Here is a 24,206-nt window from a genome sequence, read left to right on the forward strand (position 1 = left end):
GGGAGTGTTTGATGGGGACAGTGTCGAGGGAGCTTTACTTTGGATCTAACCCCGTGCTGTACCTCTCCTGGGAATGTTTGATGGGGACACTGTCGAGGGAGCTTCACTCTGTATCTAACCCCGTGCTGTACCTGTCCTGGGAGTGGTTGATGGGGTCAGTGAGGAGGGAGCTTTACTCTGTATCTAACCCCGTGCTGTACCTGTCCCGGGAGTGATTGATGGGGACAGTGTCGATGGAGCTTCACTCTGTATATGAACCCGTGCTGTACCTGTCCTGGGAGTGTTTGATGGGGGACCGTGTCGAGGGAACTTTACTCTGTATCTGACCCCGTGCTGAACCTGTCCTGGGAGTCTTTGATGGGGGACAGTGTAGAGGGAGCCTCACTCTGTATCTGACCCCGTGTTGCATCTGTCCTGGGAGTGTTTGATCGGCGACAGTGTAGAGGGAGCCTTACTCTGTCTGTAACCCTGTGCTGTACCTGTCCCGCGAGTGATTGATGGGGACAGTGTAGAGGGAGCTTCACTCTGTCTCTCACTCCATGCTGTACCTGTCTTGTGAGTGTTTGATTGGGGACAGTGTAGAGGGAGCTTCACTCTGTATCTGACCCCGTGCTGTACCTGTCCTGGGAGTGTTTGATGGGGACAGTGTAGAGGGAGCTTTACTCTGTATCTAACCCTGTGCTGTACCTGTCCTGCGAGTGTTTGATGGGGGACAGTATAGAGGGAGCTTTACTCCGTATCTCACCCCGTGCTGTACCTGTCCTGGGAGTGTTTGATGGGGACAGTGTAGAGGGAGCTTTACTCTGTATCTGACCCCGTACTGTACCTGTCCTGGGAGTGTTTGATGGGGGACAGTGCAGAGGGAGCTTTACTCTGTATGTAACCCCGTGCAGTACCTGTCCTGGGAGTGTTTGATGGGGCAGTGTAGAGGGAGCTTTACTCTGTATCTAACCCCGTGCTGTATCTGTCCTGGGAGTATTTGATGGGGGACAGTGTAGAGGGAGCTTCACTCTGTATCTGAACCCGTGCTGTATCTGTCCTGGGAATGTTTGATGAGGACAGTGTGGAGGGAGCTTTACTCTGTATCTAACCCCGTGCTGTACCTGTCCTGTGAGTGTTTGATGGGGACAGTGTAGAGGGAGCTTTACTCTGTATCTGACCCCGTGCTGTATCTGCCCTGGGAGTGTTTGATGGGGGACAGTGTAGAGGGAGCTTCAATCTGTATGTAACCCCGTGCTGTACCTGTCCTGCGAGTGTTTGATGGGGGACAGTGTCGAGGGAGCTTTACACTGTATCAAACCCCGTGCTGTACCTGTCCCGGGAGTGTTTGATCGGGACAGTGTAGAGGGAGCTTCAATCTGTATGTCACCCCGTGCCGTACCTGTCCTGCGAGTGTTTAATGGGGACAGTGTAGAGGGAGCTTTACTCTGTATGTATCCCCGTGCTCTCCCTGTCCTGGGAGTGTTTGATGGGGGACAGTTTGGAGGGAGCTTTTCTCTGTATCGAACCCCATGCTGTACCTGTCCTGGGAGTGTTTGATGGGGGACAGTGTAGAGGGAGCTTCACTCTGTATCTGACCCCGTGCTGTACCTGTCCTGGGAGTGTTTGATGGGGGGCATTGTCGAGGGAGCTTTACTCTGTATGTAACCCCATGCTGTACCTGTCCCGGGAGTGTTTGATGGGGGACAGTGTAGAGGGAGATTTACTCTGTATCTAACCCCGTGCTGTGCGTGCCCTGGGAGTGATTGATGGGGACCGTGTAGAGGGAGATTTACTCTGTATCTAACCCCGTGCTGTCCCTGTCCTGGGAGTGTTTGATGGGGGACAGTGGAGAGGGAGATTTACTCTGTATCTAACCCCGTGCTGTGCCTGTCCTGCGAGTGTTTGATGTGGAAAGTATAGAGGGAGCTTCACTCTGTATCTGACCCCGTGCTGTATCTGTCCTGGGAGTGTTTGATGGGGGACAGTGTGGAGGGAGCTTCACTCTGTATCAAACCCTGTGCTGTACCTGTCCTGGGAGTGTTTGATGGGGGACAGTGGAGAGGGAGCTTTACTCTGTATCTCACCCCGTGCTGTGCCGGTCCTGCGAGTGATAAATGGAAGTCATGATGTGGAGATGCCGGCGTTGGACTGCGGTAAGCACAGTAAGAAGTTAACCTGGTGTTGTGAGACTTCTAAAAGTGATTAATAGAGACAGTGTAGAGGGAGCCTTACTCTGTATCTAACCCCGTGCTGTACCTTTCCTGGGAGTGTTTGATCGGCGACAGTGTAGAGAGAGCCTTACTCTGTATGTAACCCCGTGCTGTACCTGTCCTGGGAGTGTTTGATGTGGAAAATGTAGAGGGAGCTTCACTCTGTATCTGACCCCGTACTGTACCTGTCCTGGGAGTGTTTGATGGGGAGAGTGTCGAGGGAGCTTTACTCTGTATCTAACCCCATGCTGTACCTGTCCTGGGAGTGTTTAATGGGGGACAGTGTCGAGGGAGCTTTACTCTGTATCTAACCCCATGCTGTACCTGTCCTGGGAGTGTTTGATGGGGACAGTGTCGAGGGAGCTTCACTCTGTATCTGACTCCGTACTGTACCTGTCCTGGGAGTGTTTGATGGGGACAGTGTAGAGGGAGCTTTACTCTGTATCTAACCCCATGCTGTACCTGTCCTGTGAGTGTTTAATGGGGACAGTGTCGAGGGAGCTTCACTCTGTATCTGACCCCGTACTGTACCTGTCCTGGGAGTGTTTGATGGGGGACAGTGTAGAGGGAGCCTTACTCTGGATGTAACCCCGTGCTGTACCTGTCCTGGGAGTGTTTAATGGGGGACAGTGTAGAGGGAGCTTTACTCTGTATCTAACCCCATGCTGTACCTGTCCTGGGAGTGTTTGATGGGGACAGTGTCGAGGGAGCTTCACTCTGTATCTGACCCCGTACTGTACCTGTCCTGGGAGTGTTTGATGGGGGACAGTGTAGAGGGAGACTTACTCTGTATGTCACCCCGTGCTGTACCTGTCCTGGGAGTGTTTAATGGGGGACAGTGTCGAGGGAGCTTTACTCTGTATCTAACCCCATGCTGTACCTGTCCTGGGAGTGTTTGATCGGGACAGTGTAGAGGGAGCTTTACTCTGTATCTAACCCCGTGCCGTACCTGTCCTGCGAGTGTTTAATGGGGACAGTGTAGAGGGAGCTTTACTCTGTATGTAACCCCGTGCTCTCCCTGTCCTGGGAGTGTTTGATGGGGGACAGTGTAGAGGGAGCTTTACTCTGTATCTAACCCCATGCTGTACCTGTCCTGGGAGTGTTTGATGGGGTACAGTGTCGAGGGAGCTGTACTCTGTATCTAACCCCGTGCTGTATCTGTCCTGGGAGTATTTGATGGGGGACAGTGTAGAGGGAGCTTCACTCTGTATCTGAACCCGTGCTGTATCTGTCCTGGGAATGTTTGATGAGGACAGTGTGGAGGGAGCTTTACTCTGCATCTAACCCCGTGCTGTACCTGTCCTGGGAGTGTTTGATGGGGACAGTGAAGAGGGGGCTTTACTCTGTATCTGACCCCGTGCTGTATCTGCCCTGGGAGTGTTTGATGGGGGACAGTGTAGAGGGAGCTTCAATCTGTATGTAACCCCGTGCTGTACCTGTCCTGCGAGTGTTTGATGGGGGACAGTGTAGAGGGAGCTTTACACTGTATCAAACCCCGTGCTGTACCTGTCCCGGGAGTGATTGATGGGGACAGCGTCGAGGGAGCTTCACTCTGTATCTGACACCGTACTGTACCTGTCCTGGGAGTGTTTGATGGGGGACAGTGAAGAGGGAGCTTTACTCTGTATCTAACCCCGTGCTGTACCTGTCCTGGGAGTGTTTGATGGGGACAGTGTAGAGGGAGCTTCACTCTGTATCTGACCCCGTGCTGAACCTGTCCTGGGAGTCTTTGATGGGGGACAGTGTAGAGGGAGCCTCACTCTGTATATGAACCCGTGCTGTAACTGTCCTGCGAGTGTTTGATGGGGGACAGTGTCGAGGGAGCTTCACTCTGTATCAAACCCCGTGCTGTACCTGTCCTGGGAGTGTTTGATGGGGGACAGTGCAGAGGGAGCTTTACTCTGTATGTAACCCTGTGCTGTACCTGTCCTGCGTGTGTTTAATGGGGACAGTGTAGAGGGAGCTTTACTCTGTATCTAACCCCGTGCTGTTCCTGTCCTGGGCATGTTTGATGGGGGACAGTGTAGAGGGAGCTTTACTCTGTATCTAACCCCGTGCTGTACCTGTCCTGGGAGTGTTTGATGGGGACACTGTCGAGGGAGCTTCTCTCTGTATCTGACCCCGTGCTGTCCCTGTCCTCGGAGCGTTTGATGAGGACAGTGTGGAGGGAGCTTTACTCTGTATCTAACCCCGTGCTGTATCTGTCCTGGGACTGTTTGATGGGGACAGTGCAGAGGGAGCTTTACTCTGTATCTAACCCCGAGCTGTACCTGTCCTGGGAGTGTTTGATGGGGACAGTGTCGAGGGAGCTTTACTTTGGATCTAACCCCGTGCTGTACCTCTCCTGGGAATGTTTGATGGGGACACTGTCGAGGGAGCTTCACTCTGTATCTAACCCCGTGCTGTACCTGTCCTGGGAGTGGTTGATGGGGTCAGTGAGGAGGGAGCTTTACTCTGTATCTAACCCCGTGCTGTACCTGTCCCGGGAGTGATTGATGGGGACAGTGTCGATGGAGCTTCACTCTGTATATGAACCCGTGCTGTACCTGTCCTGGGAGCGTTTGATGGGGGACCGTGTCGAGGGAACTTTACTCTGTATCTAACCCTGTGCTGCACCTGTCCTGGGAGTGTTTGATGGGGACAGTGTAGAGGGAGCTTCACTCTGTATCTGACCCCGTGCTGAACCTGTCCTGGGAGTCTTTGATGGGGGACAGTGTAGAGGGAGCCTCACTCTGTATCTGACCCCTTGTTGCATCTGTCCTGGGAGTGTTTGATCGGCGACAGTGTAGAGGGAGCCTTACTCTGTCTGTAACCCTGTGCTGTACCTGTCCCGCGAGTGATTGATGGGGACAGTGTAGAGGGAGCTTCACTCTGTCTCTCACTCCATGCTGTACCTGTCTTGTGAGTGTTTGATTGGGGACAGTGTAGAGGGAGCTTCACTCTGTATCTGACCCCGTGCTGTACCTGTCCTGGGAGTGTTTGATGGGGACAGTGTAGAGGGAGCTTTACTCTGTATCTAACCCTGTGCTGTACCTGTCCTGCGAGTGTTTGATGGGGGACAGTATAGAGGGAGCTTTACTCTGTATCTCACCCCGTGCTGTACCTGTCCTGGGAGTGTTTGATGGGGACAGTGTAGAGGGAGCTTTACTCTGTATCTGACCCCGTACTGTACCTGTCCTGGGAGTGTTTGATGGGGGACAGTGCAGAGGGAGCTTTACTCTGTATGTAACCCCGTGCAGTACCTGTCCTGGGAGTGTTTGATGGGGACAGTGTAGAGGGAGCTTTACTCTGTATCTAACCCCGTGCTGTACCTGTGTTGGGAGTGTTTGATGGGGACAGTGTCGAGAGAGCTTTACTCTGTATCTAACCCAGTGCTGTACCTGTCCTGGGAGTGTTTGATGGGGACAGTGTCGAGGGAGCTTCACTCTGTATCTGACCCCGTACTGTACCTGTCCTGGGAGTGTTTGATGGGGGACAGTGTAGAGGCAGCCTTACTCTGTATGTAACCCCGTGCTGTATCTGCCCTGGGAGTGTTTGATGGCGACAGTGTCGAGGGAGCTTCACTCTGTATCTGACCCCGTGCTGTACCTGTCCTGGGAGTGTTTGATGGGGGACAGTGTAGAGGGAGCTTCACTCTGTATCTGACCCCGTGCTGTACCTGTCCTGGGAGTATTTGATGGGGGACAGTGTAGAGGGAGCTTTACTCTGTATCTAACCCAGTGCTGTACCTGTCCTGGGAGTGTTTGATGGGGACAGTGAAGGGGGAGCTTCACTCTGTATCTGACCCCGTGCTGTACCTGTCCTGGGAGTATTTGATGGGGGACAGTGTAGAGGGAGCTTCACTCTGTATCTGACCCCGTGCTGTCCATGTCCTGGGAGCATTTGATGAGGACAGTGTCGAGGGAGCTTCACTCTGTATCTGACCCCGTGCTGTACCTGTCCTGGGAGTGTTTGATGGGGGACAGTGTAGAGGGAGCTTCACTCTGTATCTGACCCCGTGCTGTACCTGTCCTGGGAGTATTTGATGGGGGACAGTGTAGAGGGAGCTTTACTCTGTATCTAACCCCGTGCTGTACCTGTCCTGGGAGTGTTTGATGGGGACAGTGAAGGGGGAGCTTCACTCTGTATCTGACCCCGTGCTGTACCTGTCCTGGGAGTATTTGATGGGGGACAGTGTAGAGGGAGCTTCACTCTGTATCTGACCCCGTGCTGTCCATGTCCTGGGAGCATTTGATGAGGACAGTGTCGAGGGAGCTTCACTCTGTATCTGACCCCGTGCTGTACCTGTCCTGGGAGTGTTTGATGGGGGACAGTGTAGAGGGAGCTTCACTCTGTATCTGACCCCGTGCTGTACCTGTCCTGGGAGTATTTGATGGGGGACAGTGTAGAGGGAGCTTTACTCTGTATCTAACCCCGTGCTGTACCTGTCCTGGGAGTGTTTGATGGGGACAGTGAAGGGGGAGCTTCACTCTGTATCTGACCCCGTGCTGTACCTGTCCTGGGAGTATTTGATGGGGGACAGTGTAGAGGGAGCTTCACTCTGTATCTGACCCCGTGCTGTCCATGTCCTGGGAGCATTTGATGAGGACAGTGTCGAGGGAGCTTCACTCTGTATCTGACCCCGTGCTGTACCTGTCCTGGGAGTGTTTGATGGGGGACAGTGTAGAGGGAGCTTCACTCTGTATCTGACCCCGTGCTGTACCTGTCCTGGGAGTATTTGATGGGGGATAGTGTAGAGGGAGCTTTACTCTATATCTGACACCGTGCTGTACCTGTCCTGGGAGTGTTTGATGGGGGACAGTGTAGAGGGAGCTTTACTCTGTATCTAACCCCCGTGCTGTACCTGTCCTGGGAGTGTTTGATGGGGACAGTGTCGAGGGAGCTTCACTCTGTATCTAACCCCGTGCTGTACCTGTCCTGTGAGTGGTTGATGGGGGACAGTGTAGAGGGAGCTTTACTCTGTATCTAACCCCGTTCTTTAACTGTTCTGGGCGTGTTTGATGGGGACCGTGTAGAGGGAGCTTTACTCTGTATCTAACCCCGTGCTTTATCTGTTCTGGGCGTGTTTGATGGGGACCGTGTAGAGGGAGCTTTATTTGTTGAAACTATTTGCAGTGACTCAATGGATAATTCGCCTTTAAACCAAAGAGGGGAAGAGAAGTGAAAGAAAGTTTGCTGGAATCTGGAATGGTGCCAGCAGATTACACCTTTGCAGATGGATTTTTGAGGATGCAGTTGGGAGTCAAGATCAAGGGGAACCAATATGTTTAAATATGTTTCAGTCACGGATCGATGGATTCCTGATCCGTAAGGGAATTAGGGGTTATAGGGATCAGGCGGGTAAGTGGAACTGATCCACTTCAGATCAGCCATGATCTTATTGAATGGCGAGGCAGGCTCGAGGGGCTAGATGGCCCACTCCTGCTCCTATTTCTTATGTTCTTATAATAGATGCCATATACTTCCAAATGGCATCCAATCAGGTGTCACACAGGTCAAAGGTAAGGGTTCATGGAGTCGGGATGAGAGTATTGGCGAACATTCAGGAAGCAGAGAGTAGGCATAAATGGGGCATTTCTAACTTGGCAGGCTGTGACTAGTGGAGTGCCACAAGGATCAGTGTTGGGGCCTTATCTATTGACAATCAATATCCATGACTTGGATTCAGTTTGTTGATACTGCAGTTGGTGGAACATAAGCTGTGGGGAGGACGTGACTTTACGGCCTCGCTCACCCTGAAACCGTAAAATCCCACCCAAGGTCAATGGACCTTCCCATTGTGCGCCCCTCACCCGCTCCAATTCCCGTGGTGGGCGGGTGGTAGAATTCCGGTGAGGCAGGCAGGTTAAGTGAATGGGCAACAATGTGGCAGGTGGGGCAATGTAAGTTTCTTCACTTTTGTGATGATACTGTGCCTTTAAGAAATGTATTTATATCAGCTTTCTTGTGAGGGGTTTGTTTGAAAATCAGCTCTGTATTACACAGTGCCCGTTTGTCTGCAGAACAGGCAGTTCACATGCTGAGAATGTGGGCCAATGACTGATTGATGTAGGAGGGCTAATTAGGCTAATAAAATACATAACCATAGGTTAGGAACACTAACACAATTCTGACCCAAGTGTGAATGATCTGGGACTGCAAGGGCTGTTTTATACAACAGTAAGTAGTCTCACACCAGGTTAATGTCCAACAGTTTAATTTGGCAGCACAAGCTTTCGGAGCGCTGCTCCTTCTTCAGGTGAGTTAAGAGCTGTGTTCACAAACAGGGCATATATAGACACAAACTCAATTACAAGATAATGGTTGGAATGTGAGTCTTTACAGGCAATCAAGTCTTAAAGGTACAGACAATGTGAGTGGAGAGAGGGTTAAGCTCAGGTTAAAGAGATGTGTATTGTCTCCAGACAGGACAGTTAGTGAGATTTTGCAAGCCCAGGCAAGTTGTGGGGGTTACAGATAGTGTGACATGAACCCAAGATCCCGGTTGAGGCCGTCCTCGTGTGTGCGGAACTTGGCTATCAGTTTCTGCTCAGCGATTCTGCTTTGTCGTGTGTAGTGAAGGCCGCCTTGGAGAACACTTACCCGGAGATCAGAGGCTGAATGCCCGTGACCGCTGAAGTGTTCCCCAACAGGAAGAGAACAGTCTTGCCTGGTGATTGTCGAGCGGTGTTCATTCATCCATTGTCATAGCGTCTGCATGGTTTCCCCAATGTACCATGCCTCGGGACATCCTTTCCTGCAGTGTATCAGGTAGACAACGTTGGCCGAGTTGCAAGAGTAGATACCGTGTACCTGGTGGATGGTGTTCTCACATGAGATGATGGCATCCGTGTCGATGATCCGGCACGTCTTGAAGAGGTTGCTGTCGCAGGGTTGTGTGGTGTCGTGGTCACTGTTCTCCTGAAAGCTGGGTAGTTTGCTGCGGACAGTTTGAGGTTGTTGCTGTGGACAATGGTCTGTTTGAGGTTGTTGCTGCGAACAATGGTCAGTTTGAGGTTGTTGCTGTGGGCAATGGTCTGTTTGAGGTTGTTGCTGCGGGCAATGGTCAGTTTGAGGTTGTTGCTGTGGACAATGGTCTGTTTGAGGTTGTTGCTGTGGACAATGGTCTGTTTGAGGTTGTTGCTGTGGACAATGGTCTGTTTGAGGTTGTTGCTGCGAACAATGGTCTGTTTGAGGTTGTTGCTGTGGACAATGGTCTGTTTGAGGTTGTTGCTGTGGACAATGGTCAGTTTGAGGTTGTTGCTGTGGACAATGGTCAGTTTGAGGTTGTTGCTGTGGACAATGGTCAGTTTGAGGTTGTTGCTGTGGACAATGGTCTGTTTGAGGTTGTTGCTGTGGGCAATGGTCTGTTTGAGGTTGTTGCTGCGGGCAATGGTCTGTTTGAGGTTGTTGCTGCGGGCAATGGTCTGTTTGAGGTTGTTGCTGTGGACAATGGTCTGTTTGAGGTTGTTGCTGCGGGCAATGGTCAGTTTGAGGTTGTTGCTGCGGGCAATGGTCAGTTTGAGGTTGTTGCTGTGGACAATGGTCTGTTTGAGGTTGTTGCTGTGGACAATGGTCTGTTTGAGGTTGTTGCTGCGGACAATGGTCTGTTTGAGGTTGTTGCTGTGGGCAATGGTCTGTTTGAGGTTGTTGCTGCGGGCAATGGTCTGTTTGAGGTTGTTGCTGCGGGCAATGGTCTGTTTGAGGTTGTTGCTGTGGGCAATGGTCTGTTTGAGGTTGTTGCTGCGGGCAATGGTCTGTTTGAGGTTGTTGCTGCGGGCAATGGTCTGTTTGAGGTTGGATACACAGTGACGACAACACCACACAGCCCTGCCACAGCAACCTCTGCAAGACATGCTGGATCATCGACACGGATGCCATCATCTCACGCGAGAACACCATCCACCAGGTACACGGTATCTACTCTTGCAACTCGGCCAACGTTGTCTACCTGATACGCTGCAGGAAAGGATGTCCTGAGGCATGGTACATTGGGGAAACCATGCAGACGCTACGACAACGGATGAATGAACACCACTCGACAATCACCAGGCAAGAGTGTTACCTTCCAGTCGGGGAACACTTCAGCGGTCATGGGCATTCAGCCTCTGATCTTCGGGTAAGCGTTCTCCAAGGCGGCCTTCACGACACACGACAGCGCAGAGTCGCTGAGCAGAAACTGATAGCCAAGTTCCGCACACATGAGGACGGCCTCAACCGGGATATTGGGTTCATGTCACACTATCTGTAACCCCCACGACTTGCCTGGGCTTGCACAATCTCACTAACTGTCCTGTCTGGAGACAATACACATCTCTTTAACCTGAGCTTAACCCTCTCTCCACTCACATTGTCTGCACCTTTAAGACTTGATTACCTGTAAAGACTCGCATTCCAACCATTATCTTGTAAATTGAGTTTGTCTCTTTATATGCCCTGTTTGCGAAGACAACTCCCCACTCACCTGAAGAAGGAGCAAAACTCCGAAAGCTTGTGCTGCCAAATAAACCTGTTGGCCTTTCACCTGGTGTTGTGAGACTTCTTACTATGTTTACCCCAGTCCAACGCCGGCATCTCCGCATCATATTTTATAGGTCTATATGAATAATGAGTATTTTTTGTTTAAAAACATACATCTTGAATTTATAAAATGGATGCGGTTTGCTAAGTGACGCTTGGTAAAGCTCCAACCAACATTGAAACACAGCAGGGCTTGATGGATCAGGCAGAGGCTTGCATTCCAGAGAATTATCGTCCTTCTGAAAGTAGGCTACCTTATCAGCAGCTGTAAGGACAAAATGGCTACTAATGCCAGCTTTATGAATAGAATCACGTTATCACACAAGTGGGAGCAAACAGAAGGAATTCCCCAGGGTCAGATGAGAATCACGTGGGTTCAATTCGGTGGGAATCATTCTCCCATTTCACTGTCCAGCGTCCCATGTTGCTGGGTAACAGAAAGGAGGTAACGTCCGTAATTAATGACAAATGAAATCCCATTAGGTCATGATGTGTATTGTTATTGGCTGGAGTTAATGACAGGATGACTATTGACTGATTTGTATTAATGTTAACTGGATAATGCCCACCGGAAAGGTGGGGGCATTATCACTGGGGCATTGTTTTTCAGACTGATAACTGGCTGCCTGCATTCTATACCTTGAGTACAGGGCTTCCTCATATCATTCTCCCATTCGATCGTTTGGTTAAATAAAGTCATGTCTTAAAAATCAGTACATTGCATTTTTGAGTCTCTGTATTAGCTTAAGTTTGATCAATACATAGCCTCGCGTCTACACCGATTTTTAGCTTGGGATGTGTTTCTTTTAAACTGAGTTAGTGCACTTTTGTTTTTTTGGTTTTCCCCCTGGGATTTCAGAGTAGGGGTTTGAATTGGGTTGGTTGACAGAGTCATGTTTTAATTGGCGGACTTAAATTTACAGGGAAAACCAGGCAGTTGCTGCCGAGCTCTGAAAGAATCAATGGTGTCTCTCTCTCTCTCTCTGGAGGCTGCTGTTTGGAACACGCTTGGAGAAATAGGTCCCTCCACAGGCATTCTGTAGGCTCGAGGACTGGCAGCATGTAAGCCTGTGTTGCTCACTGATTTTGAAGAGGAGTTTATGTCTGTGAGGAATATTGCTTGAATTGGAACTAATAGAGATAGGTAAGCAGTTAAAAATTGTATCTTGTCACATTTAAGTATTTCAATTGGCAAATATTAAGCTAGTTCATTTTCTATAGTTAAACAGTATTGTTAAATAAAGTTTGTTTTGCTAAAAGCTCCTTAGTGAGGCAATAGAATCACACCTGGAGTGAAACACCTTATCCTCACACTAATGCCAAAATGGAAAAACTGTTGGGGTCTAGTCTGACTTCACAATACACCTTGGAGTTTCTGATCCGTACCTTAACACTTTCACTATAAAAAGTAGATTTTTTTTGGGGGGGGGGGGGTGGCGGGGGGCGCAGCAGCATGGTAGCACAGTGGTTAGCACTGCTGCCTCACAGCACTAGGGACTCCGGTTCAATTCCCGGCTTGGGTCACTGTCCGTGTGTGGAGTTTGCACATTCTCCTCTTGTCTGCATGGGTTTCCTCCCACAGTCCAAAGATGTGCAGGTTAGGTGGATTGGCCGTGCTGAATTGCCCCTTCGTGTCAGGGGGATCAGCAGGGTAAAAATGTGGGGTTACGGGGATAGGGCCTGAGTGGGATTGATGTCGGTGCAGACTCGATGGGCCGAATGGCCTCCTTCTGCACTGTAGGGATTCTATGGTTCTAAAAGGTGCGAAACTTGTAAACTTAAATTTTCAGAGACACCAGGTGTACCAGGAATACAGAAAGTTAGCACACAGATACAGCAGGCAGTGAGGAAGACAAGTAGCATGCTGAACTTTATGACAAGGAGATTGGAGTAGAAGAATAAAGAAATCTTGTTACAGCTGTACAGGGTTTTGGTCAGACCACATCTGGAATAGTGTGTGCAGTTTTGGTCTCCATATTTAAGGAAGGATATAGTTGCATTGGAGACGGTAGAGTGAAGATTCACTGGATTGGTTCCTGCGATGTGAAGCTGAGTAAATTGGGTGGATATTCTCTGGAGTTTAGAAGAATGAGAGGTGATCACATTGAAACATTCTGATGGGGTTTGACAGGATAAACACAGATTGTTTCCCCCTGACTGGGGAATCTGGAACATGGGACACAGTCTCAGGATAAGGGGCCGACCATTTAGGACTGAGATGAGGACAAATGTCTTCATTCAAAGGGTGGTGAATCTTTGGAATTCTCTTTCCCAGAGGGTTGTGGATGCTCCATCATTGAATAGATTTAAAACCGAGATAGACAGACTTTTGGTCTCTCAGGGAATCCAGGGACATGGGGAGTGGGAGGGAAAGTGGAATTGGAGCCCAAGATCAGCCAAGATCATATTGAATGGTGGAGCAGCCTCGATGGGCCGAATGGTCTACTTCTGCCCTGACTTCTTACGTTATGTAATCTGGTAACAGGAACAAATGCTCATTTAGCTGCACAACATGCCTCATAATGTGCTGCCGATACACTAACCCAACACGAGACACCAACAGAGAACCCAATAGATTCACTACCAAGTAGCTCGGAAAAATTTAAATAGCACCTTTCATCACACCCAACAACTCTTAACTTCAAACAGTACACCATTGGCTGTGTCAGCAGTGTGATGTGGGGGAAATGTGGCCACCAATATGCGCACAACAAGCTCCCGCAAACAACACTATGATAAACACTGGTTAATCCAGGCAGTGGGTAAATGTCCAACTTGGTGCTGCACTGAAAACACAGCCAAGGTTAGAGTTGTAATCGAGGTGGAAGCATGGGGGAGTGCAGTAACTTTTGTTGGAAAGTGCGCAACGGTGAATGCTCAAAGGTGAAGCTTGGGCTGTTTGCTGGAATAACCTGCCAACATTCACAGCTGAATGTTGGGGGGTCAAACATCAGGAATGGCCACATAGAGGTTTACAGCATGGGAACAGGCCCTTCGGCCCAACTTGTCCTTGCTGCCCTTATTTTTTTTAACCCTAAGCCAGTCCCAGTTGCCCACATTTGGCCCATATCCCTCGATACCCATCGTACCCATGTAACTGTCTAAATACTTTTTAAATGACAAAATTGTATCCGCCTCTACTACTACCTCTGGCAGATTGTTCCAGATACTCATCACCCTCTGTGTGAAAGAATTGCCCCTCTGGACACTTTTGTCTCTCTCCCCTCTCACCTTAAACCTATGCCCTCCAGTTTTAGACTTCCCTACCTCTGGGAAAAGATATTGACTATCTGGCTGATCTGTGCCCCTCATTATTTTATCGACCTCTATAAGATCACCCCTCAGCCTTCTCTGTTCCAGAGAAAAAAGTCCCAGTCTATCCAGCCTCTCCTTATAATTCAAACCATCAAGTCCCGGTAGCATCCTAGTAAATCTTTTCGGCAATCTTGCCAGTATAATAATATCCTTTCTATAATAGGGTGACCAGAACTGTACACAGTATTCCAAGTGTGGCCTTACCAATTTCTAGTACAACTTCAAGACGTCCCAACTCCTGTATTCAATGTTCTGACCGATGAAACCAAGCATGCTGAATGCCTTCTTCACCACTCTGTCCACCTGTAACTCCACTTTCAAGGAGCTATGAACCTGTATCCATAGATCTCTTTGTTCTATAACTCTCCCCAACGCCCTACCATTAACTGAGTGAGTCCTGCCCTGGTTCGATCGACCAAAACATGGGCAAGGAAACGGCAGGCAGCCAATGCCCTCAGCACCAGATGCCAGCATGGAGTCCGCAGCACCCCTGGGGGGGGGGCATTGTACCTGGATGGCGATAGGATTTATACTCACGGTCTTGTCTCTCAGCAAGAAGGCGGAACATTGCAACCCTGTCTGCAGCATTTTGTGTGGGTTCCATGCAACAGAATCAGCCCTAGAAAAAGTAGTGATGAGATTAATGTCATTGAAGTCCTCTGTTTGCAACTTAATTGTCCCATTAAAAGATCAACATGTTGGAAAAGCTGTGAACAGCAGCCAGCTTTGGGAGGGGAAATGGCTGATGCTTTGGTTTGGATCCCAATCCTGCTCAAAGGCCTACCCAAACAAACATTCACTGCACACTGCCTCCAGTTGCTGTGCATTTTCAGTTTGTATTCCAGAATCCCACCATTCATAGGCCTTTCATTTCCAATCAATTCCTCCCTCTCTGTGCTTTTCCCACAATGCATTATTCTGTAACTAAGGTAACAGTGAGGGGGGCCGAGGCCAGGCCTCTCCGGCAAGGACAAAGCCTGGGTCTACTCACAGGCTGCTGGAACGGCACAGAGACGGATATCGGAAGGTGGAATTGAGGAATAATTGAGTAATTGCTTGATGTCAGTTTGAAGCCACAGGTGCCAACTCCTCAACAAGCTCATCTTTCTTTTAAAAGACAACTTTTGAAAGGAAAAGTTACACAAGGTCGATTTTTAAATACAAATTACACATTGTGGAGAAATAAAACATTAACCTCTCGTCCCCATAACACTTTCAAATTCAATAACAATCATAGAATCCCTACACTGCAGAAGGAGGCCATTCAGCCCATCCCAACAACAATCCCATCCAGGCCCTATCTCCACCCCCCCCCGCCACCCTCCAGAGACCTGACGTTCCCTGGAAGATTGCTCCCCTCAAAGTCCCATCGCAAGGACTCTGGGGGAACTCCCCGGGAAGTTTGAAAATTGCCCTACTGCTCAGACCCTCTGAAAGAGTCTTCAACTCCAAGAGTCGGAGACTTTGGAGTGTTCCAACCCACTTCCCTGGATAATAACCCAGGAAATGTTGGGAAACAAGAATCTAATAATACAGAATAATACTAGAGGGCACAGGCTTAAGGTGATGGTAATACAGAAATTACCTCCCCTGTCACACATACTGACTCCCAACTAACCCCTTATTGAACCTGATGAGCTCCCTCTCATCACCTAACTCACCCTCCCTTCCCAACACATGTCAATGCCCCCATCCTGACCATTCCCTGACCCACCTGCCATCCTCCTCACCTCAATCACTGCCTGCCCTACCCACTGCCTCTCCACAGCTTTTCAAAGCAGCTTTGGAACACAAACTCTTCACTTATCTGTGCATGGATTCCACTGTGAGCTTTCCTGTTCTGTGTCGGCTCTCCCTTCAGAAGATCACTCAGAAAAATCAGAGAAAAGTGGGCGACACAGTGGTTAGCACTACTGCCTCACTGCGCCAAGGACCCAAGTTCAATTCCTTGGGTCCTTGGCGCTGTGTGTGTGGAGTTTGCACTTTCTCCCCGTGTCTGCATGGATTTCCTCCGGGTGCTCCGGTTTCCTCCCACAGTCCAAAGATGTATGGGTTAGGTGGATTGGCCATGCTAAATTGCCTTAGTGTCAGGGGTATTAGCAGGGTAAATGTGTGGGGTTGCGGGAATAGGGACTGGGTGGGATTGTGGTCAGTGCAGACTCGATGGGCTGAATGACCTCTTTCCGCCCTGTAGGGGATTCTATGAAAATGTCAGTGTGCATTGTGTGTTGTCTGACCAGGATTGGAAATAAGGTTTCGGATCCTGATCGGAAGACCCTGGGCAACTCCCATAGCGCTGCTTTCAAAGTTAGATGGTAGAATAAGAGTATGTGGTGATTACAAGGTAACCGGAATTGGAACATAACCCACTCGATACTTTGACAAACACGGGGGATCTGTTCACAATGCTGTCAAGGAGGCCAGAGCTTTTTCAAAATGAGTCTGACAACTGCTACTTGAGTTATAGAGATATACAGCACGGAAACAGGCCCTTCGGCCCAAATCGTCCACGCCAGCCAGGTTTGCTAAACTGAACGACTCCCATTTGCCTGCGTTTGGCCCATATCCCTTTCGCATCCATGTACCTGTCCAAATGTCTTTTAAATGTTGTCATTGTACCCACCTCTACCACCATTGTAGGAATAGTAGAAACAGCAAATGGTAGTCTGAGATCAAAAAACACCCATCTATGTATTAATAGCCAAATATGACTTTGACTCATCATCACCATAGTTGGTGTGCAGTGGACAGTGAAGAAGGTTATCCAAGACTACAACGGGATCTTGATCAATTGAGCCAGTGGACCAAGGAATGGCAGATGGAATTTGATTCAGATAAATGTGAGGTGTTGCATTTTGGTAAACAAACCACGGCAGGACTTGCGCAGTAAATGGTAGGGCCCTGGGGAATGTTGTCGAACAGAGACACCCAGGGGTACAGGTACATAGCTCCTTGAAATTGGCTTCACAGGTAGACAGGGTGGTGAAGAATGTGTTTGGCGCACTTGCCTTCATCGGTCAGAGCATTGAGTACAGGAGTTGAGACGTTATGTTACAACTGTACAAGACACTGGTAAGGCCACATTTGGTGTACCACGTACAATTCTGTTCACCCTGCGACAAGAAGGATGTTATTAAACTGGAAAGGGGGCAGAAAAGATTTACAAGGATGTTACCCGGACTGGAAGGTTTGAATTCTAAGGAGAGGCTGGATAGGCTGGGACATTTTTCCCTGGAGCGTAGGAGGATGAGGGGTGACCTTATAGAGGTCTATAAAATAATGAGAGGCATAGATAAGGTGAATAGCCAAGGTCTTTTTTCCAGGGGAGGTGAGTCCAAAACTAGAGGGCATGGGTTTAAGGTGAAGGGGAAAGATTTAAAAGGGACCCGAGGGGCAACTTGTTCACACAGAAGGTGCCGAGTATATGGAATGAGTTGACTGGAACTGGACGCAGTGCTCAAGGTGGGACTGACACGGAACTGGACGCAGTGCTTAAGGTGAGACTGAGCTGAACTCGGTGTAGATTGATCATGATGTCCTCTCGCTTGTATATTACTGTTTTTTGCAGAGCAGGTTTCCCAACAGGGTTTTATTATACACTGTACAAAAGAGGTACAAAGAGTTCTAATATGCTTTTAAAGCAAGCACAAACATGACTAAGCAGGTTCAAAGTTAACTGGGACAAAAGCAAACGTATCTAGAGATCTAGCTGCAGGAGCCAAAAGATTGTAAATTGTTCATTATTGTGCAAGTCAGATGCCAACATATAGGCTTTGCCTGATCAAAGAGTACAGTCCCCAAGTCCGTAGCTATCATCATCTAGCAGTGCTGCACACTGAGGAACTGCCAATTAGGATACATGCACCATGAAGTGTTTTTTTAACCTTTCGGTGTTATTCCAACCAAAAAACCCAATTCAAATTGAATCCAATTCATGATCCCTGCATAAGGGACAAACCAGATCCAAACTGACAAGATGAGACGTCGCACCCCATAGAAAAGAGGAGGAGGAATAGGTCATTCAGCTCCGGAGATTTATCCGCCTTCAATCCCATCAATTTCCCCAAAACCATTTCTCTACTAATACTGATTTCCTTCAGCTTCTCGCTAAAACTTGTTTCTCTCAGACTTCTGGTAAATTATTCATGTCTTCCTTTGTGAAGACTGCAGCAACATACAAATTTAATTCCTCGGCCATTTCTTTATTTCCCCGTTATGAATTCTCCCATTTCTGACTGTAAGGGGCCGACATTCATTTTTGTCAATCTTTTTCACTTTACACACCTATAGAAACTTTTACAGTCAGTTTTTAATGTTTCCCACTAGCTTACTTTCACACTCTATTTTCCCCTTCTTAATCAATCAGGGCGGCACGGTAGCACAGTGGTTAGCACTGCTGCTTCACAGCTCCAGGGACATGGGTTTGAATCCCGGCTCGGGTCACTGTCTGTGTGGAGTTTGCACATTCTCCTCGTGTCTGCGTGGGTTCCTCCGGGTGCTCCGGTTTCCTCCCACAGTCCAAAGATGTGCAGGTTAGGTTAATTGGCCATGCTAAATTGCCCCTTAGTGTCCCGGGATTCATAGGTTGGAGGGATTAGCGGGTAAATATGTGGGGATATGGGGGTAGGGCCTGGGTGGGATTGTGGTCGGTGCAGACTCGATGGGCCGAATGGCCTCTTTCTGCACTGTAGGGTTTCTATGATCTCTATGAATCCCTTGGTCCGCCTTTTCAGAATTTTAAAGTGCTCCCAATCCTCCGGCCAATTGCTTTTTCTTGCCCATTTGTATGCTTCTTCCTTGAATCTGATACTCTCTCTAATTTCCCTTGTAATGGTCTGACCACAATTCCCTTACCAATCTTGCAGCAAACAGGAATAAACAACTTCTGGAGTTCACCTGTTCGTTCTTTAAATGCCTGCCATTGGCTGTCCACTGTCTTTCCATTCAGGAATGTTCCCCAGTCCATCATGGCCAATTCATGTCTCACACCATCATAGTTACCTTTATTGAGATTCAGGACCCTGGTCTCAGAATCAACTACATCACTATCCACCTTGACAAAGAATTCTACCACATTATGGTCACTCGTCCCCAAGGATTGTCTCACAACTAGATCGCCAACTAATCCTTTCTCATTGCACAACACCCAGTCCAAGATGGCCTGTTCCCTTGTTGGTTCCTCAATGTATTGCTCCAGAAAACCCTCCCGTATCCACTCCAGAAATTCCTCCTCTATTGTACTGTGACTAATTTGACTTTCCCAATCTGAATGCAGATTAAAGTCACCCATAATCACCGATGTTCCTTTAACACTTGCATCTCTGATTTCCTGTAACACTATTCCCAACATTACCACTGCAGTTTGGGCTCAATCAAACAAGAGCCAAGCTGACAGGGGGAGGCATTGCACGCCCTCCCGGGCTTGATCTGACGCTTCATCCGAGCCAAAAAGCCTGGTGAAAAATTGCATCAGGTAAAGCCTCGGTTTAACCTCATTGGCTACCCTGATCCTTTACTCTACCCTAGCCTGGGCTTCAGAGAGGCTGTGTACAACCAACTAAAACACAGCTTCAAAAATCTGATAACATCCCTCCATGCCATTGCCCGGGCATGCTGGATATTGGCTTTATCGTTCTATATTCTGTGAGACTGCTGCAGTTTCAGGACCCTGGTCTCAGAATCAACTACATCACTATCCACCTTGACAAAGAATTCTACCATATTATGGTCACTCGTCCGTCTGTCAGCATCGCCTTGTCTCTGTTAATTGCTGCTCATGTTGGCATTACGTTCACTGAAACTCAAAGATTTCTTCCAGGTTTACACTCTGCTGTTTGTGCAATGCTCATTTCCCCCTCCAACGTGCAATACTCAAAACACTGCGTTTCCTCTGTGAATAATTCCAACCAGCCCTGACCAATCCCGATCTTTGATTGCAAACACAGACAATTACACAAACGAGTGACTGAATGTTAAAGTCACTGATGCAGTCAATGCACTGAACGTCCTTCCCTTTGCAAACACCGCAGGATTCGTTGGCGATCTAGTTGAGAGAGAGCCCTTGGGGACGAGTGACCGTAATATGATAAAATTCTTTGTCAAGGTGGATAGTTGAGGACTCTGGGTCTCGTTGGAGTTTAGAAGGATGAGGGGGGATCTTATTGAAACTTACAGGATACTACGAGGCCTGGATAGCGTGGACATGGAGAGGATGTTTCTACTAGTAGGAAAAACTAGAACCAGAGGGCACAACCTCAGACTAAAGGGACGATCCTTTAAAACAGAGATAAGGAGGAATTTCTTCAGCCAGAGAGTGGTGAATCTGTGGAACTCTTTGCCGCAGAAGTCTGTGGAGGCCGGGTCATTGAGTGTCTTTAAGACAGAGATAGATAGGTTCTTGATTAATAAGGGGATCAGGGGTTATGGGAAAAAGGCAGGAGAATGGGGATGAGAAAAATATAAGCCATGATTGAATGGCAGAGCAGACTCGATGGGCCGAGTGGCCTAATTCTGCTCCTATGTCTTATGATAGTGGTGTAGTTGATTCTGAGACCAGGGTCCTGAAGCTGGAGCAGTCTCACAGAATATAAAATGACAAAGCCAATATCAGGCATGTGTTGTCAAGTTGAGTCGAATGTTAGAACTTGTTGTTTGTAAAATTATTTTAAAAGTTGTAAAGTGTCGAGAGATGAAAGCACCACCTTTCAAAAGGTTTTTTCTGTGCTTAGAAAGTTAAAAACAAATGCAAGTACAGATAGAGTGCCCAAAGTGAAACATTTGTATCGGAAGGCCAGGCAGCAAGGTTGCTCAGACAACAAACAGGCTTTTGAATTTTTTTGAATTCAGCCAATCAGTTTAAACCAGGCACTTGGATACCAGCAACCTATTAGATTTGAATTTGACGGTTTTGGCAACCTGGGATCAATCATATTGTAGGGATATTGATACGTCATCACAGGTATAAAAGGCAGCGGCAGTTGGACACTAAGCAGAGAGAGAGGGTAACTGCCATCTGCCAGCTTAACAGCCTCATCCACGTCTTAGAGAAAGCTCCATCCCAATGGTGAAGGCACCAAAGAAGACAGAAGAATCAGAGAAAGCCCAGAATTCTATTTGTTTTGTTAATAAGTGGGAAGTGTAATGATCTAAACAGCATTCCATTAGAACTTTATTGGATTTGGTAATAGTTCAGTTAACCTGTTCACTGTTAATTAGATAAATAAATTGTTACTTGTTGATTTGTGTGTGTCAGGGAGTTATTTTGATTTAACCAGTAAAAGTTGCTGAAGGGCAGATCGTACCACTTCACACTCACTTTAACAGATTATAGGGCGAGATATTCCTCTTTGAGAGTTAGTTCTCAGAGTGGGGGGGGTGGTGGGGGGGGAATCCACCTCTGCTTTGTAACATATGCCCGGGCAGTGGCATGTGGGATGTTACCAGGCTTTTGAAGCTGTGTTTTGGTTGGTTGCACAAAGCCTCTCTGAAGGCAGACATCAATCATCACTGTAAATGCTAGAAAATCTCAGCAGGTCTGACAGCATCTGTGGAGAGAGAATAGAGCCGATGTTTCGAGTCTAAAAGACCCTTCGTCAGAGTCCTGAGATCAATTCCAGTGACCAGTGACTTTCAGAAGGTGTGAGCTCCTCAGAAAATGTTGCTGCCTTAAATTGGTGACACCAAATAGCAAGAGAGGTCATATCAGATTGAGTGGCTCACTGAGCTGCCCGTCCACTGGTTAACCGACCCGAGAGGAGAAACTGGCTCTTCTTCCGAAGTGAGGAGGTTAAGACAAAAGAAAATTGGGAACAGGACACCAGGTCAATGCAGGCGTCTTTTCATCAGTGTTCCCCTTTCCAATGGAGCCAAACAGTGCAGACAGCAGAGTTAGAGTTCCCACCTCTCAATTCCAGTCAGCAGGTGTCGGTGTTTCCTAGAGATGAGGATACTTCCACCCCAGGCGGCCTGAGAGATAGAGCAAAAAACACAGTGAGGAACAACAAAGGCAAGAGCACAACTTTCAACAGCATTGGGCAGCTGGAATCAGACAACTGGATAGAGGACAGCACGAACGCACAAGTTCCTGTGGCCCCTGTAAATATACACAGGCCTTTGGCTGTACTGGCCTGAACATGTCCATTCATTGAGACAAAGCAGTATCAGGCCTGTTGGGAAAACAGGTTCAATTAGATTTATTATTGTCACATGTATTAACATACAGTGTAAAGTCTTGTTTCTTGCGCGCTATACAGACAAAGCATACCGTTCGTAGAGAAGGAAAGGAGAGAGTGCAGAATGTAGTGTTACAGTCATAGCTAGGGTGTAGAGAAAGATCAGCTTAATGCAAGGTAAGTCCATTCAAAAGTCGGACAGCAGCAGGGAAGAAGCTGTTCTTGAGTCAGTTGAACATAGAACATAGAACAGTACAGCACAGAACAGGCCCTTCGGCCCACGATGTTGTGCCGAGCTTTATCTGAAACCAAGATCAAGCTATCCCACTCCCTATCATCCTGGTGTGCTCCATGTGCCTATCCAATAACCGCTTAAATGTTCCTAAAGTGTCTGACTCCACTATCACTGCAGGCAGTCCATTCCACACCCCAACCACTCTCTGCGTAAAGAACCTACCTCTGATATCCTTCCTGTATCTCCCACCACGAACCCAATAGTTATGCCCCCTTGTAACAGCTCCATCCACCCGAGGAAATAGTCTTTGAACGTTCACTCTATCTATCCCCTTCATCATTTTATAAACCTCTATTAAGTCTCCCCTCAGCCTCCTCCGCTCCAGAGAGAGCCCTAGCTCCCTCAACCTTTCCTCATAAGACCTACCCTCCAAACCAGGCAGCATCCTGGTAAATCTCCTCTGCACTCTTTCCAGCGCTTCCACATCCTTCTTATAGTGAGGTGACCAGAACTGCACACAATATTCCAAATGTGGTCTCACCAAGGTCCTGTGCAGTTGCAGCATAACCCCACGGCTCTTAAACTCCAACCCCCTGTTAATAAAAGCTAACACACTATGGGCCTTCTTCACAGCTCTATCCACTTGAGTGGCAACCTTTAGAGATCTATGGATATGGACCCCAAGATCTCTCTGTTCCTCCACAGTCTTCAGAACCCTACCTTTGACCCTGTAATCCACATTTAAATTAGCCCTACCAAAATGAATCACCTCACATTTATCAGGGTTAAACTCCATTTGCCATTTTTCAGCCCAGCTTTGCATCCTATCTATGTCTCTTTGCAGCCTACAACAGCCCTCCACCTCATCCACTACTCCACCAATCTTGGTGTCATCAGCAAATTTACTGATCCACCCTTCAGCCCCCTTCTCTAAGTCATTAATAAAAATCACAAAGAGCAGAGGACCAAGCACTGGTCCCTGTGGCACTCCGCTAGCAACCTGCCTCCAATCCGAAAATTTTCCATCCACCACCACCCTCTGTCTTCGATCAGACAGCCAGTTACCTATCCAATCGGCCAACTTTCCCTCTATCCCACACCTCCTCACTTTCATCATAAGCCGACCATGGGGGACCTTATCAAACGCCTTACTAAAATCCATGTATATGACATCAACTGCCCTACCTTCATCAACACACTTAGTTACCTCCTCAAAAAATTCTATCAAATTTGTGAGGCACGACTTGCCCTTCACGAATCCGTGCTGACTATCCCGGATTAATCCGCATCTTTCTAAATGGTCGTAAATCTCATCTCTAAGGACCTTTTCCATCAATTTACCAACCACCGAAGTAAGACTAACCGGTCTATAAATACCAGGGTCATTTCTATTCCCTTTCTTAAACAGAGGAACAACATTCGCCATTCCCCAGTCCTCTGGCACCATTCCCGTGGACAGCGAGGACCCAAAGATCAATGCCAAAGGCTCTGCAATCTCATCCCTTGCCTCCCAAAGAATCCTAGGATACATTTCATCAGGCCCAGGGGACTTATCGACCTTCAGTTTATTCAAAACTGCCAGGACATCCTCCCTCCGAACATCTATTTCCTCCAGCCTATTAGCCTGTAACACCTTCTCTTCCTCAAAAACATGGCCCCTCTCCTTGGTGAACACTGAAGAAAAGTATTCATTCATCACCTCGCCTATCTCTACTGACTCCATACACAAGTTCCCACGACTGTCCTTGACCGGCCCTAACCTCACCCTGGTCATTCTTTTATTCCTCACATAAG

General features: G+C 48.2%; 1 protein-coding gene across 1 annotated transcript in view; it reads right to left on the reverse strand.

The window, feature by feature from the left end:
- LOC144491337 (cysteine sulfinic acid decarboxylase-like) overlaps positions 1 to 24,206 on the reverse strand; it is a gene marked incomplete at both ends in the record, with an annotated part of 168,548 nt that overhangs the window by 85,970 nt on the left and 58,372 nt on the right. The window contains 2 exons of the mRNA XM_078209005.1: positions 14,544 to 14,625; positions 21,907 to 21,971. Of these exons, the coding sequence (XP_078065131.1) occupies positions 14,544 to 14,625; positions 21,907 to 21,971 (147 nt within the window). The remainder of the gene's footprint in view (positions 1 to 14,543; positions 14,626 to 21,906; positions 21,972 to 24,206) is intronic.

Source organism: Mustelus asterias (assembly GCF_964213995.1).
Source record: "Mustelus asterias chromosome X unlocalized genomic scaffold, sMusAst1.hap1.1 SUPER_X_unloc_7, whole genome shotgun sequence".
In the NCBI taxonomy this organism is placed as follows: domain Eukaryota; kingdom Metazoa; phylum Chordata; class Chondrichthyes; order Carcharhiniformes; family Triakidae; genus Mustelus; species Mustelus asterias.